Raw genomic sequence first — 21,300 nt, 5'->3', positions numbered from 1 at the left:
ACTTTTTAATACGGATAAACGATAGTCCCAGCTCACGCTCTTAATGTTGCCAAACAGGAAAAGCTTAACATTGTGTTGTGGTATAATTTCTTTTCAAAGCAGCATACACAATTGTTCATTTACAACCATCAGGTTATCCAAGTTCATGAGAAATTTCTGCTCGATTAGCGTTTATAAAGCTACTCGATACCATAACAATAGCAAGCGAAACCTACGCCAAGCGTACCCGAGCGTTCATTGGAATCTGTAATCGGAGTTTCAAGAATGCAATGCAATGCGCTTTCGTCTCATTGTTGCAAGGTTTTCCCGATTGGGTGCAGAGAGCATTTTAATTATTGTACGTTATCGTGAGGAGCCGGTCCGGCCGCTGCGGCGTCAGTTTCACACGGTCTGCGCAGACACACGCACGACTCGTACCGCTCCGTACGCAAATAAACCTAGTAAACAACGTCGGGTGCGTTCCACAATAAAATGACTCGCGATATGACACAAATACAGTTTTTAAATAGCGTCTGAAGCGACAGTTTTGACTACTTCGCTCGAGAAGAAGTTACAAACTTTAAGATGAATGAATCAGTGGCGAATAATACTTGGGAGTGGTGTAAGGATGTGATGAAGTCGTGGTTGGAGGACCCAGGAGTTGAAGAGTTCGAGGGTCTGAACATGACCGCTTTGCAGATGGATGAGGCTTACGTGGTGGGGGACGTGGACAGGAATGTGGCAGTCTACACGGTGTCTGACGACTGCTTTCGGGTGAGTAGTTTCTTAGTGATTTTTTTAAATACAATTTCATCAAAGTATTCAGCAGGGCCGGTGCGACCGCACCATTTATATTATAATATCTTTCCCCTGACCAAGCAATGACTTTGTTTGTAATAAAAATGCAATAAGATTGTAGAATTGATTTTCGAAATCAGAGTGGTGACTGAAAACAAAAACCACATTCCGACATTGATTGACCTTATTATATTTTGCTGACCTTAAATATAAAAAATATATAAACATGAAAATGCATTAATGATCCTACATATTTGTTTAAAAAATCAGAAATCTTTACAGGTGGTCATAGTTCTTAATAAGACGTTTTCCTTATTTTGACTTTTTTCTCACCAAAATGATACCTACCTTCTTAAAAATTCATATTATTACGAAACACTCTTTTATAAATGAACGAGTGTAAGTCGACACAGCTTTTGACCAACGCGCGAGCGTCGTTCTTATTAGGCTGTTTTTAACCGCTAATATAACTAAAAGTTTTAAGTTTAATGTAGATGTTTTGCCCCATCTGAAAGTAAGAATAATTATTTACTTTTAAAAATAAATTATATTGTTACCCATGTCAGTAAAACTATCACCATAACTAGCAGTATGGCCACTACCAATCATTTCAATAAAACTTAACAAAGGCTTATGCAGTGGGAAGGGAACGAATAAAGTACGTTGAATTTTCCACGAATAAGTCGATATTGACCTCCGATTAGCCCGCCGATGTGTCACGGGATTTTCCGGACCCATTCCCTGCCTATTAATAGGGAATAACGGGTAATTAGATGCAGTGGTTTAGTTCTACGTTGTTGCATTATAAACATGTTTAGAATTCAATACATTTGTTTATAAATATCTATTACTTTGGGGTTCACCCATTAATGTGTTAATAAATTTATTAATATACTAGATTTCACCACAGCCCGCGTGTAACTTACTTATAAAAATCACTAATAACTAACTAAAATGCATTAAGGAGAGGAGAGATGGGTTTATAAAAAAACAGCACTTAATAAAAACTTTCATAAGTTCTGTGGCCAATTGCCATTGTTACTTGTAATTTATTTCAGTGTCCATTCGAGCGCCACAAGACCTTGACAGCGGGATCCGAAGAGTCCTGGGTCACCAACACAGCTCGGCGAGTCACTTGGAGAATATACACCAGCGGAGAAGAACAGTATATCAGCGTCAGAAATACTTCGTAAGAACATATTCACATACACATTTTGAAATTCAAAATACTTCATTCATACTGAGAAAAAACATTTGTTATAATTTTTAAGTACTTCGGAAGTGCTTAGAAATAAAATAGCAGTTATTTTAACAGCTACATTCTTACTAAAACTTTGGAGAAAAGTTATAATTAAACTGTTGCAGGTTGTATCTATGTGCTAACCTATAACGGTATTTTATACAATAGATCTATAGTAGTTAACGGTTACCGAGTCTCCTTATGGGCACCATGTTAGATAGATAATACAAAAAAAAACAAATGCAGATACCGCTGTATTCATACCTATGAAAACATGAATCATAACCGCAAAATATAAACTTAATAAGTGTTATGTAAGAAGAGGACAATGTCTTTCTTTGTCTCGTCGGCATTTTTAACCCTGTCGATATCTCAAGAGGCCTTAGTTAACTACAGCTAATTGAGCAAGAATATTGTTGAATAAAGAAGAATAAAGTCGTATGCCCAAGACATATGTAGATTCGGGATGAGGCCGTCTCGGAATAGGTTACACTCATTTCGCGAACTAATACGAGTAAATTACCAGTGCTCACATCATCAAACAACTTCTGGATTCTTAGAAGGCATCGTTCTATTGATCTGGTAACTAATAAACTTGTTATAAGAAAAGGAAATTTCTGCGTATAATCTATGCTAATCAGGATTAAACCTACCTTAAATAAGTTCCTTCATGACATGACATTCCTTTTTCATCCAGGGGCATGTTATGCCAGTTGCGACCGGACCTCGGCGAGTTCGGCGTTTATAGACTGAATGTGAGTGAGGGGGCCTGCGGGATCACGACTGCTAAGGAGCCGGTCGATATATACAAGCGTGAGTATAATTAAAATTTATTTTCAAAAGTAGCCTTAACTTTAAATCCTGAACTGCACATATGCGGTCTTTGAATTTATTTTAATATTTTTTCGTATTCTGTTTTTAGTAAACGATAAAATTTATTTTTCTCTCTAATCGAGTATTACTGATGTTTTGCTGCTGAATTTTAAGCTTGGTGTCTGCTAGAGATGGCATGTAAATGGCATAATATTACATACTGGTTTTAAAAAAAAATTGACAACTTCTTTCCTTGAAAAACAATAACGTTATTATCACTTCCTAATTTTCTACTAGTTTGACTTAATTAAAATCTACATAAGTAGGCGTCGGTCGGTGGGTCGCAACCATGACATTTTCGAAAATCAATACTAATTTCATAAACTTGATCGCAAACTTGAACTACGTAAATGATACTAAAATGTCTGCACACAGAAATGCTATGACGTACGCATATTTTAAACAATAGTATCTAAACAATGTTTACTAATTGATTCATCCAAATCATAGAGACAAATTCTCCAGTGATTGAATGAATGATTAATAAGAACTACAATTACTATCTATCAGTAAACTGATTTGCAGTCCGTGATTCATATCTTTAGATAAAGTTCATTGTTTGTCTTATACCCACAGAGTCCTCTAAAACTAGTATTATCTAATTAATAATATTAAATATATTAATTGTAACTCGTTAGTTATTTGTTTTCCTAGTAATATCCGTACCGATATCAGTAAAAGGCGAATGAACAAATACGATGACCGGTTTATGAGAAAAATAAATAATAGCGATAAGAAGGCATCTTAACTTAACATACACACACAACTTGTGACACATAATTGAAAAACATACCAACCCATTTTATAGTCAGAAAATTAAGGGGTACTTTTTGTGCGAGTTAAAAATAGAAATAACTTCCTTTTATTTCAAAAGGTAACTTAGCTTTAATATTTTCGTTTAAGCTTTCGTTAAAAACGATAAAGATAACATGGAAGAACTATATTTCTGAACCATACTCGTACAGTTATTAGAGTGATAGATGCTCAAAGTACTGAACTAACTGAATAAGTAGGTACTAATAAAATATTGATTGAAATTTAATGGGAAATAATTTTAAGACTTTGTTTTGCAATGAGATAACGGTGACATAAAAATTGTTCCCACGTTATCAAATTCTTTTTTATATTTCTGTACAGTCTTGTTAATTTTTATATGCATATTTTTTCCTTCTTATTTGAGTGACACTTATCGTAATCCCTTGACACACACTAGGCGCCCTTGCTTCGGAGATATTGTCACATTATCTTCAGATATCTGTCATTGCACATCTTTATCGATATCGATACTTCGATGATATCCAATGTGTTTACGAATTATTTCTTATGAGGAAATATAAAAAAAATATTGTCTCTTTAGTATATTGGGTATATTTATGAACGCGTTTAAGTCTTTTCTGAGATATTAAAAAAAAAACTTTTAAAACTGTAGAAAATGTGAGTTTCTCAAATGTTTCTTTATTATTATATCGTCATCAGGTCAGTCAGGTTATTATTAATACGGGTCAACTCCCGTCTTATCGACGGGACCATGTTAAAATGATCCACATTACTCATATTGAAACATTTTTTTTAAGTTTCATAACAAAATATATAAATATGTCCATCGCCGCTAAGGTCATACAATAATTCTGAAGTACAATTAAATTAATACTGTTAATGTAGGTAGTACAAAAATGTAACGGCACTAACAATTTACATTGATCAGGAATTGGACAATGGCGGTCTCAATACGAACTCATCGCTCGCCCACTCTCATTGTTAAAGAAGTCTTTATCCTCACTGTATGCTAATGTTATTGTCGTTAGATACATTTTTTCGATGTGTAGTCTTTTGACATTAGTTCCGTTATGAATCGTTTATATACGTGAATGATTTATAAAAAAAATCTTTATTGTAAATATCAACATGAAGATAACATTTACTTATGTAAAATTTTTGTTTGTTCGTTGCGGAGTATACAGAATCAACAGTGAAAAGACTGAAAGGCCACTTAACTAAACTGGCCTTTCATATTTCTTTGTTCTGCTCCGAATCTCTCTTTTATAGCTATATTTTACTTCAGTTTCCTCATTTTTCATACATCCAAATCGATGGTAAATTATTGTATCCACGGACATTTTAAAGTCAGATCTCTGTGGTAGTATAAATAACAACGGTTACTTTTTATAAGTAAAATCTAGCGAGACTAACAACTGTGGCGTACCGATGGCATCGCAGGGAAAGTCAATTAAACGAGACAAAACCACTAAATTTAATGTAATTTATCGATTACTAAATTTACGGGGTTATATAAAGAGAAAACTTCTTCATTATTGTCGATGTTGCAAATTTGATATTGTTCAGTAATAAGGAACATTTGAGGGAAGGAAATCTTGATTGTGTGTTATGTACATTCTTGATTGTGTACATAATTCGTTATTAATTGCTTGGAATTAAATATGAATTGTGTAGGTTAGGCTGAGTAATAAGAGAGAGAGACTGTTGTTTAAACCTGAAAATAAAAACAATATATTTTCGTATCATCAAACATAATGTTAGCTTTATCATTGGCCGTCCAACTGTACCCTGATGCCTTAGTAACTTGTTGTTCTCATGCCTGATGCCTTAGTAAATAGTTCCATTTGAACTGATGAGTTCCATCCGCCGAGGCAACCCAGAATCTTAAATGCTTTAATAAGAATCTAGAATGCTTTATTCTCATTTTATCATGTTAAAGAATTAAAAGTAATCAAATGACCTTTCATTAGATTCGTTATTTTCATAGACAATGATAAACATAAAACTACAAAAATACTTAAGGAGATTTTAAAACTGAGGTCACTTTAAAAGTCTTTACTTCCGTTTGGAAGCATGTAGATTACTTATAATTTTTCCTCTATAAATTAAGTTTCATACTTATGCATTTTAATATAATAGTGTAGTGTGTAGTCAACGCCATTGTTTGAAAAATTATAATTTAAATAATAGTTAGTAACCTGTCACTATTTGAATCTCGATTCCATCATGAAGCCATACATCTGAACGTGACCTTTCAGTCTTTTCGAAACTGTTGGCTCTGTCTACCTTACAAGTTATATGAATAAAACACCAAACAACTTTTTCAAATGATTTTAACAAATAGAAGAGATTTTCAATTCGTCGAAGAATTTCATTAGAGTACTAATATAAGCTACACTCTCGTATCAGCTTGTTGTACGGCCCAAAACTGCCGTAGAACAGGTCCCAGAAAGCCATCCTCTCGTTGAAAACTCGACTATCCATTCGCATTTCCAAATCGATGACCAAGTATGGCCTGGTGGAGGAAGATACCGGTGTCCACGTCACAGGCACTACACTAGTGCCTGCGGGAGTAGGATTGCTGAAATATCAAAAAGGTATTTTAAAATTTCATTACTGTAGTACAGGAGTCGTGTGGTATCCGGCACCATTAGAAATAAAAGAATAGGACCACTCCATCTCTTTCCCATGGATGTCGTAAAAAGCGAGCTTATAAACGACTTTTAGGCGACAAGCTAGCAACCTGTCACTATTTGAATCTCAATTCTATCATTAAGCCAAACAGCTAAACGTGGCCTATCAGTTTTTTTAAGACTGTTGGCTCTGTCTGCCCCGCTAGGGAAGGGATATGGACGTGATTATCTGTCTATGTCTGCGCTCGCGGGTGACATGTAGCCTACCTTATGTATTCTTTTGAGCATATAAGTTTTCATGTGCCGTGTGGTTCCCGGCACTATTACAAAAAAGAATAGGACCACTCCATCTCTTTCCCATGGATGTCGTAAAAGGCGACTAAGGGATAGGCTTATAAACTTAGGATTCCTCTTTTAGGCGATGGGCTAGCAACCTGTCACTATTTGAATCTCGGTTCTATCATTAAGCCAAATAGCTGAACGTGGCCATTCAGTCTTTTCAAGACTGTTGGCTCTGTCTACCCCGCAAGGGATATAGACGTGATCATATGTATGTATGTATGTATGTATATAAGTTTCAAATCCATTCGACAGCTTCTGCGCGAAATAGTAATAAACAAACGATAGGTACATTTTTTATTTTTGTCTGTATAAGTATATTAGTAAGATTGATGTAGGTATGGAAGTTCTATTGGTGAATTGTAAACCCATTTAGGAAACATCTTACTATTAAAAATCGATTAGCGATGTATATAAGACCAACATATTGGCTTCGATTTGCTACAAACATCTAAAATTACTACTCACCCGTGCTTAACAAAGTTTGCCCATAAATTGGTAATACGGTCTGATATTAGCTGGTCTTCCTCCGTTTGCACATTGTCGGACATCTCAAACAAATAATTCAACTCCGCCGAATGACCTGCACCTTCGTCTCCAGAGTTTCCTACATAGCTGAACATATATTCGTATATAGGATTAGCGTTTTCTTTTAACAAATTGCTGATTGTTCTTTGGATTGGATGATTATACACAAAGTCTGATTCGAAATCTTCTAATTGCGTCGCCACCTCTGGTGATATAGATTTATCACCTATGTAGAAATGTCTAATACTTTGTGACACCGCACTTAATGTATCTTCATTGAGATTAAAATTATTTGCAATTTTAGAATAAAATGGATCACTTTCATAATATTCATCACCAAATTCATCTAATGATATTTGTTCTTTATTTGTATGACCTATCAAAATGGCTGTGTTACGAATTTTCCTCTCATTTGACAATGAATAGGGATCAGTTTCAACAAAATTTTCGACCCCGCTAAATGACCTTTCTTTGCATGGTTTCAGCTGTAAGTTTAGCTCTTTAGCTGCTCCTGTTACTAAAGTATGGGGAGCACTGCTCAAAAACTCTAATGCTTCTTGAGAGCTACTTGTATTTACTCCCAAATACTCTGCCAATTTGATGGCAGCGTTAACATCAGAATCGACAAACATTCCTTCAGTCTGTGGGGTACTACTTTCAATAATAACTTTGTGGTATAACTTTTGTTTATCGGCGTATAAGTGCAGCAGCGCAGATACAGCACCGGCATCTTGGCCAGCTAACGTCACATTATAAGGATTTCCTCCAAATGCATTTATATTTGTTCGTATCCATTGCAGCGCCAGTTGCTGATCCTTCAAACCTTGATTTCCTGATACAGTTGGTACATCAAGGCACATAAATCCGTAAGGACCCAGTCGATAATTTATGGTGACTACTATAATTCCGTGTCTCACTAAATTCTTAACCCCATATTCTCCAGCATATCCTTGTGAAAAATCACCTCCATGGATGTATACAAGAACAGGCAAGGGATCACTGGAACTTGCCCGTGTTGGGACAAAGAGATTTAGTTTGAGGCAATCTACAGTTTCCGATTCGCTATGCGAGTTATCTAATTGAGGGCATTTTGCGGATCCATCGTAGGCGTTGAAAATTATTTCTTCGAAGATCGGACTTGATTCAGCCGCCTGGAATAAGAAAGGAAACTGAATAATAAACAACGATAAATAAGTTTAGGACAAGTAATTCTACGAAAAATAACTTAAGACTATAAATATACAGTGTATAGGTAGGTAGGTAACTCTGACCGGACCCAAGCATTGGCAAACGATTGCATATTGCACATACGGAGAATATGCAATCGTCAACGTCATTGCTTACAAGCAACCGCCGAGGTCAACAGGGCTCACAAAACACTGCGAAATGGTAATGTATTTATTTGTGAAGGATTTCACTACACCTTACATTCAGTTCATTGTAAAACAAAACAACAATAACGGTAACAATTATTATTATAACACACCATACCTTTTTTTCACTTACGAATTAATTTCATGATAATTAATGAAAAACAAGATTTTTTTGTAAATAAAAATTTACAATGAAATCTGTTTTTGAGCTAACAAGAAGAACAATAATTACTTACCCCAAAAGGATTATTATTATCTACTCGAGCGTACGGCACTCCCAAAAATGTTGAATAGTCTCCATCCGTGGCTCTGCGACCTCGCACCAATCCTTGATTGATGAGCACCAACGGATCTACTCTTAAATTAGCACCATCTACAAAACTAATCACTAAGAATAACCCTATTAGTACCACAATCATTGTTAATAGTTATTATATTTATATAGCAACCGGTGTATTTGCCGGTTTATTTTCATGTATTGCCACAGAGACTACTCTGACATTTATATCAGATGTTATCAATAACACGTCTCGATTGGGATAGTTTTATATTAAAGATAAAAATATACGTATAAGTGTTATCTCTCGATTTGATCTCATCTGAATTCCAGGATATGGGATGACAAAGATACATGTATTGCAAGGCATATTAGGCATAAATTATGGCACATTACTGTGTTCATATTTTGTGCAATAGTGATCTTCCTGTAATTCTGCATTGGTAGACATTCTACAATAGAAATCAATTCGGACAAATGAGTTAAAATATGAACATAAATATCTGCAGTGCCCCGCTGTTTTGCTCAAATGTGTCCTCTGTATATTTAATATCTCATTATGCATCCAACAGTTGTCCATGACACCAAAACCAGTTTTAGCGGTCTTTCCTGTCGAAGTAAACGGAAATTTATTTGATTAGTCTGAAGGTCTCGGTAAAATTATTTTATGCGTATTCGAAATTGCATGCTAGTGGAAGAATTTCACTGGTTCTCACTTTCAAGGCCAAATGAGGACACCAAAACGTCGTGGAATAAACTCTAGATCTAGTGAGAAGAAAAACATGTTACCTATTAGTATATAATAGTTATGCATCAACATATCTTTTAAAAATGTGCGTATATATATATATATATGTCGATAGTTAGCATTCACCAGGGAACTGAATGTTGCAACTGCGGCGAGATCAGAGAAACATGTGTTGTTACAAGCTTGAGATGTCTCGTATATTACAAAGTAGTTTTCATTTTATGATCTTAGTAGTTACAGTGAACTTCGTAATATGAATGTGTGCAAAATTATTGATCCGGTTCGTTTTATTTTTACTTCAAGCTATTATTTTGATTGAGTGGATATTTTATAACGGTGGCATCTGTAATAACAAGCATTTTGATTATTTTATCATACGCTATTCTTTATGTTCCTAATTTCACTATTATTTCAAAAACGAATGGTTTATCTTATGATTATTTTTGAACTCAAGCTAAATCAGTGCAGTCTAACCTTCTTATACAACTTTCTATAATTTAATAAAACGAACATTTTTAAATTACAATATCGCTACATCATGTGATGAAGTCCTCCTGCAAATTTCCTTGGTTTAGGTGTGAGCATAAAACCCAAAAAAACACTGGATTATGCTTGGATCTTATATTTTTATCCAAAGATTAACATTTATACAGCATTACTTCTCCTACTTGGCGTGCTGCTGGGCGTGTGGGTGGTGTACGGCATCATCAGGTTCATCCTGTCGCGAGTGCACAAGACCGGGAAACTGCGCTACGGGGACAAGGAGCTGGCCATACAACAGCGGTTGAGAGCACTGGACACTTTTAGAGGGCAAGTATTATATATGTCAAGAGATACCTAATATTGGTAGTTATTGTAATCCTCCTCAAAGACGGAACTAACTGACGGTGGATCGTAACAAAAACATTATCATGACATCGACTTATAATCCTCCAGGTTTTCTCTCTGGGTAGTGTTCCGTCTATCACATTCGGGTTCGTGCAATGAATTCTGAAGTAATAGTAATTCCCTACTCCTGTAACCCTGCGCAACAACCATTATTGTATGGTTTCTTTTATGCAAAGTTGTTTTGAATGATCTTATTTTATTAGCCGCCTCATATAGCATTAAGGAAAAGAAATGGAGTAGTCACATTCTAAAGTGCCGGGGCCAAAAACGACACCTGATCAATATAATCAATAAAATATTTTCATTGTCCAGGATCGCAATAGTTTTCATGATCTTCGTGAACGACGGCGCTGGCGGTTATTGGTGGTTAGAGCACGCTACGTGGAACGGCCTGGTGGCTGGTGACCTGGTCTTCCCGGCGTTTCTCTGGATCATGGGCGTCTGCATACCATTGTCTGTGAAGAGTGCTTTTGCCAAAGGAGTGCCGAGGTGGAAGATCGTCTTACACATTGTCAGGGTATGTGTATCCTTAGTAATTTGAAGCAGTCTGCGGTAAATTCAGTATACTTTTTTCTCTGGTAATTTTGGCAAAGACATTGTCCCATGATTACATGAGACAATGTCTTTGCCATGGTAGTGCCAAGGTGTAAGATCATCTCACACATTGTCACAGGTTATGTTAATTTAGGAATTTGAAGCAGTTTGTGCTGATATAATATACTTATATCGAATGGCTTGTCTTCTCGGCATTTCTGTGTATATACCTACCACTAAATGTATATACGAATTAGATAATCTTCTTTGATCTTCAACAGAGATACGTACCTTTGCTAAAGATCATAGGAGATAATCTAAGGTGTGCATTTTGTGAAAAGGCGACGGCCTCTGGCAGGCATTGATTTTTCTGATGGATCATGGGCTTTTTTATCCCGCTGTTTAAGAACATCATTTTCATAAGCTGAAAGTTTAGTATTTCAAATAGGTTAAATAACATTTTTTATTTTCCTAAAACAATGTATGTACTAAGTAAACCAGGGGTCACATTATGGAATAGGCATTTTATATAAGAAGTATCTTTTTCATATTGGCGTGTGTGGTCCGATGTAAGATCGTGACAGTTGGCATTTACAATAAACTCGCAGCTTCATAAGGAATGGTCCCGGCAACAGGTTCCACAGGCCCAGGGGTGGTTGACTCTCAGCAGGTTACGTAACCAATGTATAAGCAGGTTACAGCATCTTGGTGAAAAATGACGATAAAACAGATGTAACATTTAATTTTAATTTTGTTTTTCTTGACAATACCCCATACAATAATAGTCTTTGGTAAATAACGTGTTATACAATCCAAGATTGTGATAAACGCATGAAATGTAAAATGCGTTTGTCCCACTGATTATTTGACGGTTATTAGGCACAGTAATTTTTTAATTTGACTTTTTTTATTGAATTCTTCGCAATATTATCTTTAAATGTAGGTATTAAAAGATAATAGTGCGCAGCATTTCACGCATAAAAAATCTCTCTCTCACTCATGTGCGTGATCTCGGTGGCACCCTCCGCTGCTGTGCAAACAAATTTGACTGCTAGAAAATAACTAGATACTACATCAGTGTTTATATAAGTAAATTGACGACGTATTCTTCTGTAATTACTTTATTTTACATCTCGTTATACTTTGTGCAATTGCATGCGTCGGAGGAGGTCGCGAACCGCGATGCGTCGATAAGCATTATGGCTTTGATATTTAAAACTAAAGCGTTATGTAAATGAAAATTACTTCTGCAGGTTCGCTTTGAATTTTGATTATTCTTGAGCTGCGAATATGTACGTAATCACTTTCTTCGGTTTAAAATAAATGAGTTGCAAATAACTTTATTCGATCCACGTTAATCCCCTCACTTTCAGGACTTGCGTCATTCACATCCGTATTCAATGCAGGCTGTGTTTGCCATCTCGAAATCTCGGGCGAATGCCTCCGTAATAGGTTAATCAACGCACGCACCATTGCAGAACATGCATTGGAAATTCTTCACTCGCGTGATATACTACTAAAGTTTCTCTGTACGTTCGCCGATTTGTTTCCATAGCACGCTATACAATACCGTGTTTGTACGGAGTGTTTAATGATACAGATGATTGGAATGATAAATGGATACTCTAGATGTAATTACATCGTTTATTCTGCGATATACTGACCTACTGCCGGACGCGCCTCGGTTTACTTTCTTCGAAAGCAGCAGTACAGTAGATACAGCAATTCATAAGAACAATGGTCAACTTGTCCTGAGAAGTGAACTAGATCGCGGCTTACCTATGATATGTTGAAATCTAGATGTAAGAATGTAATGGACGTTGATATAGTTTTCTTTTAGAAACTGTTACTTGACGACTTCCAGAGAAGGAATGATGTTACACATTTTTCCTATCTTGGTCACAGGTGAAAATAAAGGAACATTATTAATTTGTTACCCACGACACAAAAATATATACTAAATTTCGCAAAAAAAAATTGGGAACGTACCTACCCGCTTATAACTTTAAATACATAGGGATTTTTATATATCTACACTAAAATACACACGAGAGCAAAACCCTTGCCTTATAAAACAAGTGAAGTAACGACCTACAAAAATTTCCTATTCATTGATAACACGTTACCTATAGACGTGGTGCCTATGGATTCCAGTTCTATTTCAACTGCTTATTCAATGATAACTTTCAGCGTTCATTCCTGATGTTCCTCCTGGGCATGTCCCTGAACACGATCTACGGCTCCAACATGCTGCAGGAGCTGCGTATATTTGGGGTGCTGCAGCGGTTGGCGGTGGCTTACCTCATCGCTGCCGGGTTCTACGCCCTTACTGCGCCCAAGTACTACACACCACCAAGGGTAAGAACTAACGGCCAATTTTTAGGTATTAAGTTTTTTTAAATGTAAATACTAATTGCAGCTGAACTTCCATTCTTGTGACTATTAACGTATGTGTGTGTGCGCGTGTGTTTGGCCACGAGTTTTTACCGGTTTGTTGATTTTCAACTATTCTGTTATAAAGACGACTTCATGTACCTTAGTTGAAAAAAATACCTTTCTGTGTCTTCTAAATATTGTTTATACGTTCAGCCAAAAGATATATAGGGCCAATGTTCAGCAGTGTTTAAAATCTGGTTCTGAGTGAATGAATTAATGATCTTTTGGAAAACCAATATTTTTTTGTGAAATCTCATTATTCACAAACCGGTTTATATTTCATTACTACACCACACCATAAGATCAATCAATGTCTAAAAAAATATTTCAACGTTTTGCACAAGTCAATGAACTTGAAAATTTTAGCAAAATTAACCTTATTTTAGTAACGTAATATGGTCAAGGTTAATTTTGTCCTAACCGCTAGCTAACGACCGTAAGTAATGCAGATCGAACAGGCTTTTTTGAGGTTAGGTCAGATTTGGTTTTGTTTTCTTAGATCTGAATATTTAAGGGTTTCGTTGTCAATAAACTTTTGTATCTTCGCTACGTTTGTACGTATACGTAGGAGAAAGCTGTGAAATTCATTAATACAACATATTCATTAGTCACAGAGACAAGTGCGTAAAAAAAATTCAAAAATTTTTTCCCCTCGACAGATTTCCCACTTGATCAAACAACTAACCTCCTAGCACAACCAAATTTATCGCTTGGGGTACGCAGAGTTAACAGTTCTACGTAGTATATATAGTACGCACGGCGCGGTTTTTATCGCGCGATAAACCATCGCTGTTTTTATTATGTCTTAAAATTGGACAGCGTTAGTTTTTCGCGCAATAAAAATGGCCTCGCGCGTACCATACTACAGGGCAGGCTGTATATGGATACATTATTATCATATTTTGTTGATGTTCAGGGTGCGTGCGGTCAAGCCCTGAAAGATGTTCTATCTTGTGTGTGGTGCTGGGTGCTGGCAGCCGCCCTCGTAGCTGTCCACAGCGCCCTCACCTTCACCATTCACCACCCGGACTGCCCTTCGTGAGTTTCTTATACTCTTTGCTTTTTATACTTACATAAATACATACATATGGTCACGTCCATATCCCATGCGGGGTAGACAGAGCCAACAGTCTTGAAGACTAAATGGCCACGTTCAGCTATTTGGCCTAATGATAGAATTAAGATTCAAATAGTGACAGGTTGCTAGCCCATCGCCTATAAGAAGAATCCCAAGTTTATAAGCCTATCTCTTAGTCGCCTTTTACGACATCCATGGGAAAGACATGGAGTGGTCCTATCCTTTTTTGTATTGGTGCCGGGAACCACACGGCACACATTTATACATAAAGTGTTCGTAATTAGTGACTTCATTATACAATAATATGATAACTACGTACTTGCACGGACACGGGACTGTGGTCTACCCAGGTGGACTAACGAGGGTTAGCTAACACCGGATTCACAACAACAGACATAACGGCGCAATGTTCAAATGCAAAAATGTAGACTAATCATTATACCTACTTTAGTACAAAAAAAGTGCTAGTCATGGTCTAAACTGACAACAAATGTAAATGACAAAAATCTTCAATCGTCTTTTAATAGGTTCCCAAACCCTGTTTGAAACCCTATTTTATCTACCAATAAATAACATATTACTCCTCTAGTGGATACCTCGGGCCTGGTGGCAAGCATGACGACTGGGTCGCCGTCAACTGCAGCGGGGGAGCGGCCGGCTTCATCGACCGTCTTCTGTTAGGAGACCTGCATGTCTTTCAGCATAGCGACGCCAGGAGAGTGTACGGGGGACTGCCTACTGATCCAGAAGGAATATTAGGTAAGTAGGTTCTTAAGATACCCAAACACGATTATAACAACGATACAAGCCATTAGGCCATTCATTTCGAAGAATAATCTGTTAAAATGTTTGGCTTTGTAACAGGAAATTTTATTTAATAGGCAAAGTTACTCACTGGTTCACGAATGACAAAAATAGGTTTTTCTTTTAAATAACTTTTTAGATACATAGCATTAGGTACATGGTGTTACCATTATGACCATACCTACTTTATGCAACGTTGCGACAAAAATATATGTACCTAACGCTCATTTACACATTTAATTACAGATTGCGGGATAGAATTATTAGGTTGGTACAAATTTTAAAAATAACCCTGAGCTCTTATTGATCGTCATCCCGATTCCTGTAAAACCTGCCTGAAATACATCACCATCTATTTATCGTTAGTCGTGCTATTGAAAAATAGTTTCGTCTCCTGTTTGTCATGTTAAACTGCCAAAAGATTCAAATTCATTCCATGGTATGTCATGTCTTGATATCAAAAATAAAAAAAATCATCTTTCTCAATGTTTCAGGTTGTCTAACATCGGCGGTGCAGGCTTTACTGGGCGTGCAAGCTGGGGCAACCGTGCTGCTGCAGCGGTCTCACAAGGCGCGCATCTCCCGCTGGTTGGCCTGGGGCCTGGTGTTCGCCCTGGCCGGGGCTTTACTGGCGGGCTTCTCCAGGGAACATGGCGTGGTGCCCATTAACAAGAACTTGTGGTAAGTTTCATCTCCCGCATCTTAATAATAGGCATAAAGTGATCTAATCCACATCGACAATAATTTGACGCGGACAGTCAGACGACACAGAACTGAAAAAAAAAGAATAATATCCAATCCTAAAATTTCAGCGGAATTTGAAACAAGATGAAAGTCCTGGTCAAAGAAAACAATAAGTATGAGACTTAAAATATAGCTTCCGAGTCAATTTGGTATAGCGGTCGTAAGAATTCCACACAAGCTGGAAAGTCGCCATCTTGCAAAATTTAGAAACAGAGGTTTATGCTCTAATATACTTACCCTTCCTGCCCACCTGTTCATGAACGTTATCCTAGTCCTCACTCTTCACAAGAGTAAACAACAATAAATACAATTCCTTTTTTTCCTTGTATTTCCTTATCAGGTTATAATTAAAACATCTCTTAATTCCAGGTCCATGTCCTTCGTGCTGGTGACATCGGCCTGCTGTTTGGTACTCCTCAGCATCTGCTACACGTTCACGGATGCCTGGCGCATCTGGGGCGGCGGCCCCTTCAGGGCTCCGGGACTGAACGCCATAGCCCTCTATATAGGGCACTCTGTTTGCGCGCATTTGTTCCCATTCCACTGGAGAATTCCCATAATGAGGACCCATGCCATAAGATTAGTTGAGGCGGTCTGGGGCACCGCTTTGTGGGTCATCATAGCTCATGTTATGGCCAAAAAGAAGGTTTTCATTACTTTGTAAAAAGGGAAAACTATTTTGTGTGCCTGAAAATGTGTGCGATTTAATGCTCCCGTATACTATTTCCAAAATGTGTACACAATTTGGAAGTTTTAAGAAAATATTGTCGTATGTTAGGTACTTGTGGAGTGCTGTAAATAATTTTCTTCTATTTGATTGATTTTTTTTTTTTTGCTGCTTGCCATAATTCTATCATGAAAGTTTATACTCCGAACAATGTAAATATGGACTGTCTAAGTGTGAAATTAGAAGTTAAGTGAGACTGAATCCTAGATTATATTTAAGTACGAAATTTAACTCATCACTCTTTTTCTGCAAAAAATATATGAATAGTCGAAATAAATACTACACTTTATTATAATTTAATAGCGCTTGACGTAATTGACGCACAGTCGACGCAATGGCGACGCACATATGACGCTATAAGTAAAAATTTAGTGTTAAAAGTCCATTACATCACGATTGTTAAATATAAGTTAATTTCTTAATGATTGTGACGTTGGCAAAGTAATATAAGTTACTTATTCCAGATTGGTGTTTAAATTTCTTTTGGTACCCTTGAGATAATGAAACAACTGGTTTTCTATATTTGACACTTTATTAGCTCAAGGATGACAGTAAAATCCACAATGTCATTGGAAAATAAAAATAAAACAAACGATTCAACAAATCATGACTCAAGGTAACAGTGCATAGTTTTAACAAATAAAACTATTAATAAAATTACACTTTCAATGAATAACAAAATTATACGGACGCAGTTCTCGTTTCGGGACCAATGCGTCTCCCAAGTGTGATCCATTCGATAATTATAAAACTGCGTAGATATAAAAATTACCAATTCCACTTAATTTATTTTTTAAATTATAATGTAGGATGTAATCGAATATCTAATTGAGCCTTTATAAAGGCTCAAGGCTTCTACGATAGATAGATCACACTTGAGTCAACACAAAAGTTGGAGCTTGCTGTAACACGAACGTGCGTAGTGTACGTTTGGCGTGTTTTTACTTCGCCCTCATGTTAATTTTGAGCCACTCGGCCATATTAATTATACAGAGAACGTTATTCTCCATAAGTTAAAATATCAACTACTTTAATTTAAATAAGTCGTTTTTTTTGTAGACGGTAAATGCCATAATAGGAATAAAATATTTTACACGTTAAATAGTTACTCTTTTTGTTTAATACAGATATAACGTCTCTATGAAGTAAAGGATACTTTTCGATATCGTCATTCACTATTCTACAATCGATACTTATTCATATTGGTAAAATCAGTAGCTGACAGGCAGGCACACATTGCAGTTTCAATAATAAACTTGTATATGTAGGTACTAACAACGCTTAACTAGATATCTAACCGCAGACTTCAAGTCGAAATCGCGGATCTAATTTGTATAGCGAAAAGACTTGTAAAACACTGTTTAATATATATCTAAAATTTCATTAGAAAAATCTCTTAAAATATATCTCAATTTCTTTATAATAACCCCTGGTGAGACGGGTGATAAACGATTTATTATACATTTCAGCGCGATATAAATAGAACATTTCCTTACGATTCTAATTAGGAAGAACTTTAAAATTCAAAAGAGAACATAGTAATTGCACACATAGTATAATACAAAATTAATATAACACAGTATAATTCAATCGACGGAATTCGTTGATTTCGTTTATTACCGAAAAGATTAATTTTCTACCCCAGAAAATAAAATTAAAATCGTTTGTGAAAGTAAAATAAATGGAATGATAAATTGTATTACACTGTATTATACAAGAAGACCCACGCTAGTCACGCATAAGACTAACAGACAACTTGGCTACATATAAATAATGCTAATATGCTAGCAATTTATAACATCTCATAAAATTTTAAATGTTACATAGTTGAGCGAACGAATAAATTATTTTTAAGGTCTGAACAATTTTGATTAAATATGTTAAAAATTAATATTCATTGGTCGATAACAGTGAATAAAACCCAGTCTGTAAGCATGAGGATATGAAGAAATATTCGCCCGCTCAAGTTGCGGCCTTACATATAAATTATGATAAAACAGATTTGTACAGGGAAGTTGAATAATTTAAGATTAGAGTAATAAGTACACGAGCTCACTTTAAGTCACTCATATTACTACACAAGAGAATTAATGGAATGTTTAGTGTTAAAATAACGTTAGTCGATAATTACGCATCCGTAAATTGCGCTGTCATACAAGCTCAGAATTAGGTCATTTATTGGCAAGACCGGGATAACGTTACGTGCTTTTTTTGTTATAACCATATAATAATTAATAGCATTAAATATACTATTACACAATGCAGTTTTTCTATTGTCCCGGAACAATTAAAAGATATAAAATACGTAGCGCTCTGACGTTTCGCCAGTTTTTTTTTGTTACGGGTGGCGTGTGGGTTTTCTTCTGTGTATGAAAACTATTAAAATAGGTATACATATTATTGTAACATTTATGGCATTGAAGTATAAAATGTTTTAATAAAATATTTCTATCGCTATAAGACATTTCCTGTTGGAAGAGAATAGATTAACGCATTTCTAGCGCTATCTTGATATGAACCTTTCAATGTTTGCGCACGATAGACCTAAAAATAGGTAATGTTAGCTACGTTACGAAGGCATGCCATTATTTGTACTTGTCATTACAGAGCGCGGTCTAAACTGAGATTGAATACAACCATGGCAGTATTGTAACTGGAAACTAAACTTTACAAGAAACGAACAATTAAGGATATTTAGAAAGAGACTGTTTTTTTTTTGTATTTAAGTGGTGTGGTTTTTTTAGTTACAATACTTTATAGTTCCATGAAAACAGCCATCTTTATTCTGGCCCCGACAACAGACCTATTAGGTTCTACGACAGACTAGACGTGACCGATATACATATGTCATACAAATCGGTCTTTATATAGGTCCTCTATTAGATTCGTATATCTAGGGTTATCTTAAATAGATAAAATCTCTAGGTGATACACATTTCGCTATAAATGCAAATTCATGGAATTCAATAATATACGGTAAGGCGAGAGTTACCGGCCTTACATATTATGCTATAAGATTTCCAATACACCACACAACATGACAACTTGTAAGTATATCAGTTTGGTGAAGATACAGGAATATCAGGACACGAGAGGTTCGTCGCTGTTCTTGAACATAATTTAAACAAAGATGCTAGAAAGTCGTGGGAATTAATCCCAAAATATCGAAATTTCAATAACAAAATTAGGCTAACTTCCTGTATCTTTGCGTAAAGTACGCTGTAAGAGATAAAAATTGCTACTTTGTAATCGTACATGAACCGTACTCTGAGAGTCGTCGTTTCATTAAGATAGTTAGCGGCTTTAGTAAAACTATATACTTAGTTGATGCTCAACAAAGATAGTTATATTATTAGATAAATTATTAGAATAGCATTATAAGAATAGAGTAGACTGCATTATTCAAGAAAACAGTAACAAGAACCCGCAGCAACTGTAGATTTTCTGCATAAATAAATGCACCTCTTCGTGATTCCGGATTTAAAAAAAACTAAATAAGTAGTTCAGTCATTACTAATTGTCAACACATCGATGTTAATTTCACGTAATTTTTATTAGGCCGCCAATCCCGTAGCTTAGGATAAATTGCATCCTGCGACGGCATTGTATATTATGGGTAACAATCATGATTCTTAACCTAATTGCACATTTTAATAAAAACACGCACAAAGACTTAAATTATGTAACGCTTCTACAGCACATTTAGAATATATAACGAGATTTCAATAAACACGCGTAAAATATATCGATACTTATGTTAGAGCCCAGTATTATCCCTGTCATCGAGTCATCTCCCACGCGTCAGATGATGCGAACTGTTTAGAGCTTTAAAAATAAATATCTAGCGTGGCACTTGACAGTGGTATACCTATACCGCAAGCAGGTATATCGAATCGAGCACCACAGAAACCTATTACTATAATAGTGAGCAACCATTCAACGCCGTACCTGGCACAACCGGTACGGCGGCCGCGTTACTAAATGTAAATACATCCAAAATATACATTAAAAATATACACTCCGAACTAGCGTCTTTGCGTTACCAACGAACTATCGAACTGTGAGAATGTCACTTTTTCCACAATATCTCACAGCCTTTGTATAATTAAAACGACAAATCCGATCTCAGGTTTACTGTGAATCGGTCGGTTTATAATTACATGATAGTGACGTATGAGGATGCGACCTGTGTCCGCGAGGTGGGGGCGGTGTGACGTCACGCGGCGCAATGGCGTCACTTCCTGTTGCCGCGCGACACGAGCGCCTGCAGCGCCGCCAGCTGGCTGAGCAGGCTGGCGTTCTTCTGCTCCAGGGTGTCCACCCTTTTCCGGTAGTCTGAGTTTTCTGACACCAGGATTTCTACCTTCCTCTCTAGCTGGTCCATGTACTCTTTCTTTTTGCGCCTGCTCTCTTGAGCAGAAATCTGAAGAGAATAAAAGGAAATTAAAGCGTTACCAAAAAACAATACTTCTGCAGTTTCCTGAAATGAGTCCCCCGATGTTTTGTTAATTAAATGTGATATTA

The 21,300-nt window shown here is 36.2% G+C and overlaps 3 protein-coding genes across 3 annotated transcripts in view; 1 reads left to right on the top strand and 2 right to left on the bottom strand.

Annotated features, from left to right (window-relative positions):
• The first annotated feature begins 390 nt into the window (after positions 1-390).
• On the top strand, positions 391-19,136 carry LOC106139228 (heparan-alpha-glucosaminide N-acetyltransferase). Its single transcript, XM_013340625.2, has 10 exons — positions 391-753; positions 1,836-1,966; positions 2,715-2,830; positions 10,219-10,375; positions 10,766-10,970; positions 13,178-13,345; positions 14,340-14,461; positions 15,091-15,260; positions 15,800-15,986; positions 16,419-19,136. The coding sequence occupies exons 1-10, from the start codon at positions 565-567 to the stop codon at positions 16,711-16,713; spliced, it is 1,740 nt and encodes a 579-aa protein (XP_013196079.2). The 5' UTR covers positions 391-564; the 3' UTR covers positions 16,714-19,136.
• On the bottom strand, positions 5,984-9,047 carry LOC106139229 (esterase FE4). The gene is made up of 3 exons (XM_013340626.2): positions 8,777-9,047; positions 7,108-8,318; positions 5,984-6,248 (listed from the first exon to the last, which is right to left on the bottom strand). Exons 1-3 carry the CDS (start codon positions 8,957-8,959, stop codon positions 6,050-6,052), a joined length of 1,593 nt encoding a protein of 530 aa, XP_013196080.2. The 5' UTR covers positions 8,960-9,047; the 3' UTR covers positions 5,984-6,049.
• The window catches only part of LOC106139231 (cyclic AMP response element-binding protein A), a 73,730-nt gene continuing 71,493 nt past the window's right edge, over positions 19,064-21,300 (bottom strand). Inside the window, exon 7 of the mRNA XM_013340628.2 lies at positions 19,064-21,199. Coding sequence (XP_013196082.1) covers positions 21,011-21,199 — 189 coding nt within the window. The 3' untranslated portion in view covers positions 19,064-21,010. The remainder of the gene's footprint in view (positions 21,200-21,300) is intronic.

The sequence above is a fragment of the Amyelois transitella genome, chromosome 6 (assembly GCF_032362555.1).
Source record: "Amyelois transitella isolate CPQ chromosome 6, ilAmyTran1.1, whole genome shotgun sequence".
Lineage (NCBI taxonomy): Eukaryota > Metazoa > Arthropoda > Insecta > Lepidoptera > Pyralidae > Amyelois > Amyelois transitella.
Note: the sequence above shows the minus strand (reverse complement) of the source record. Positions and strands in the feature narration are given on the sequence as shown.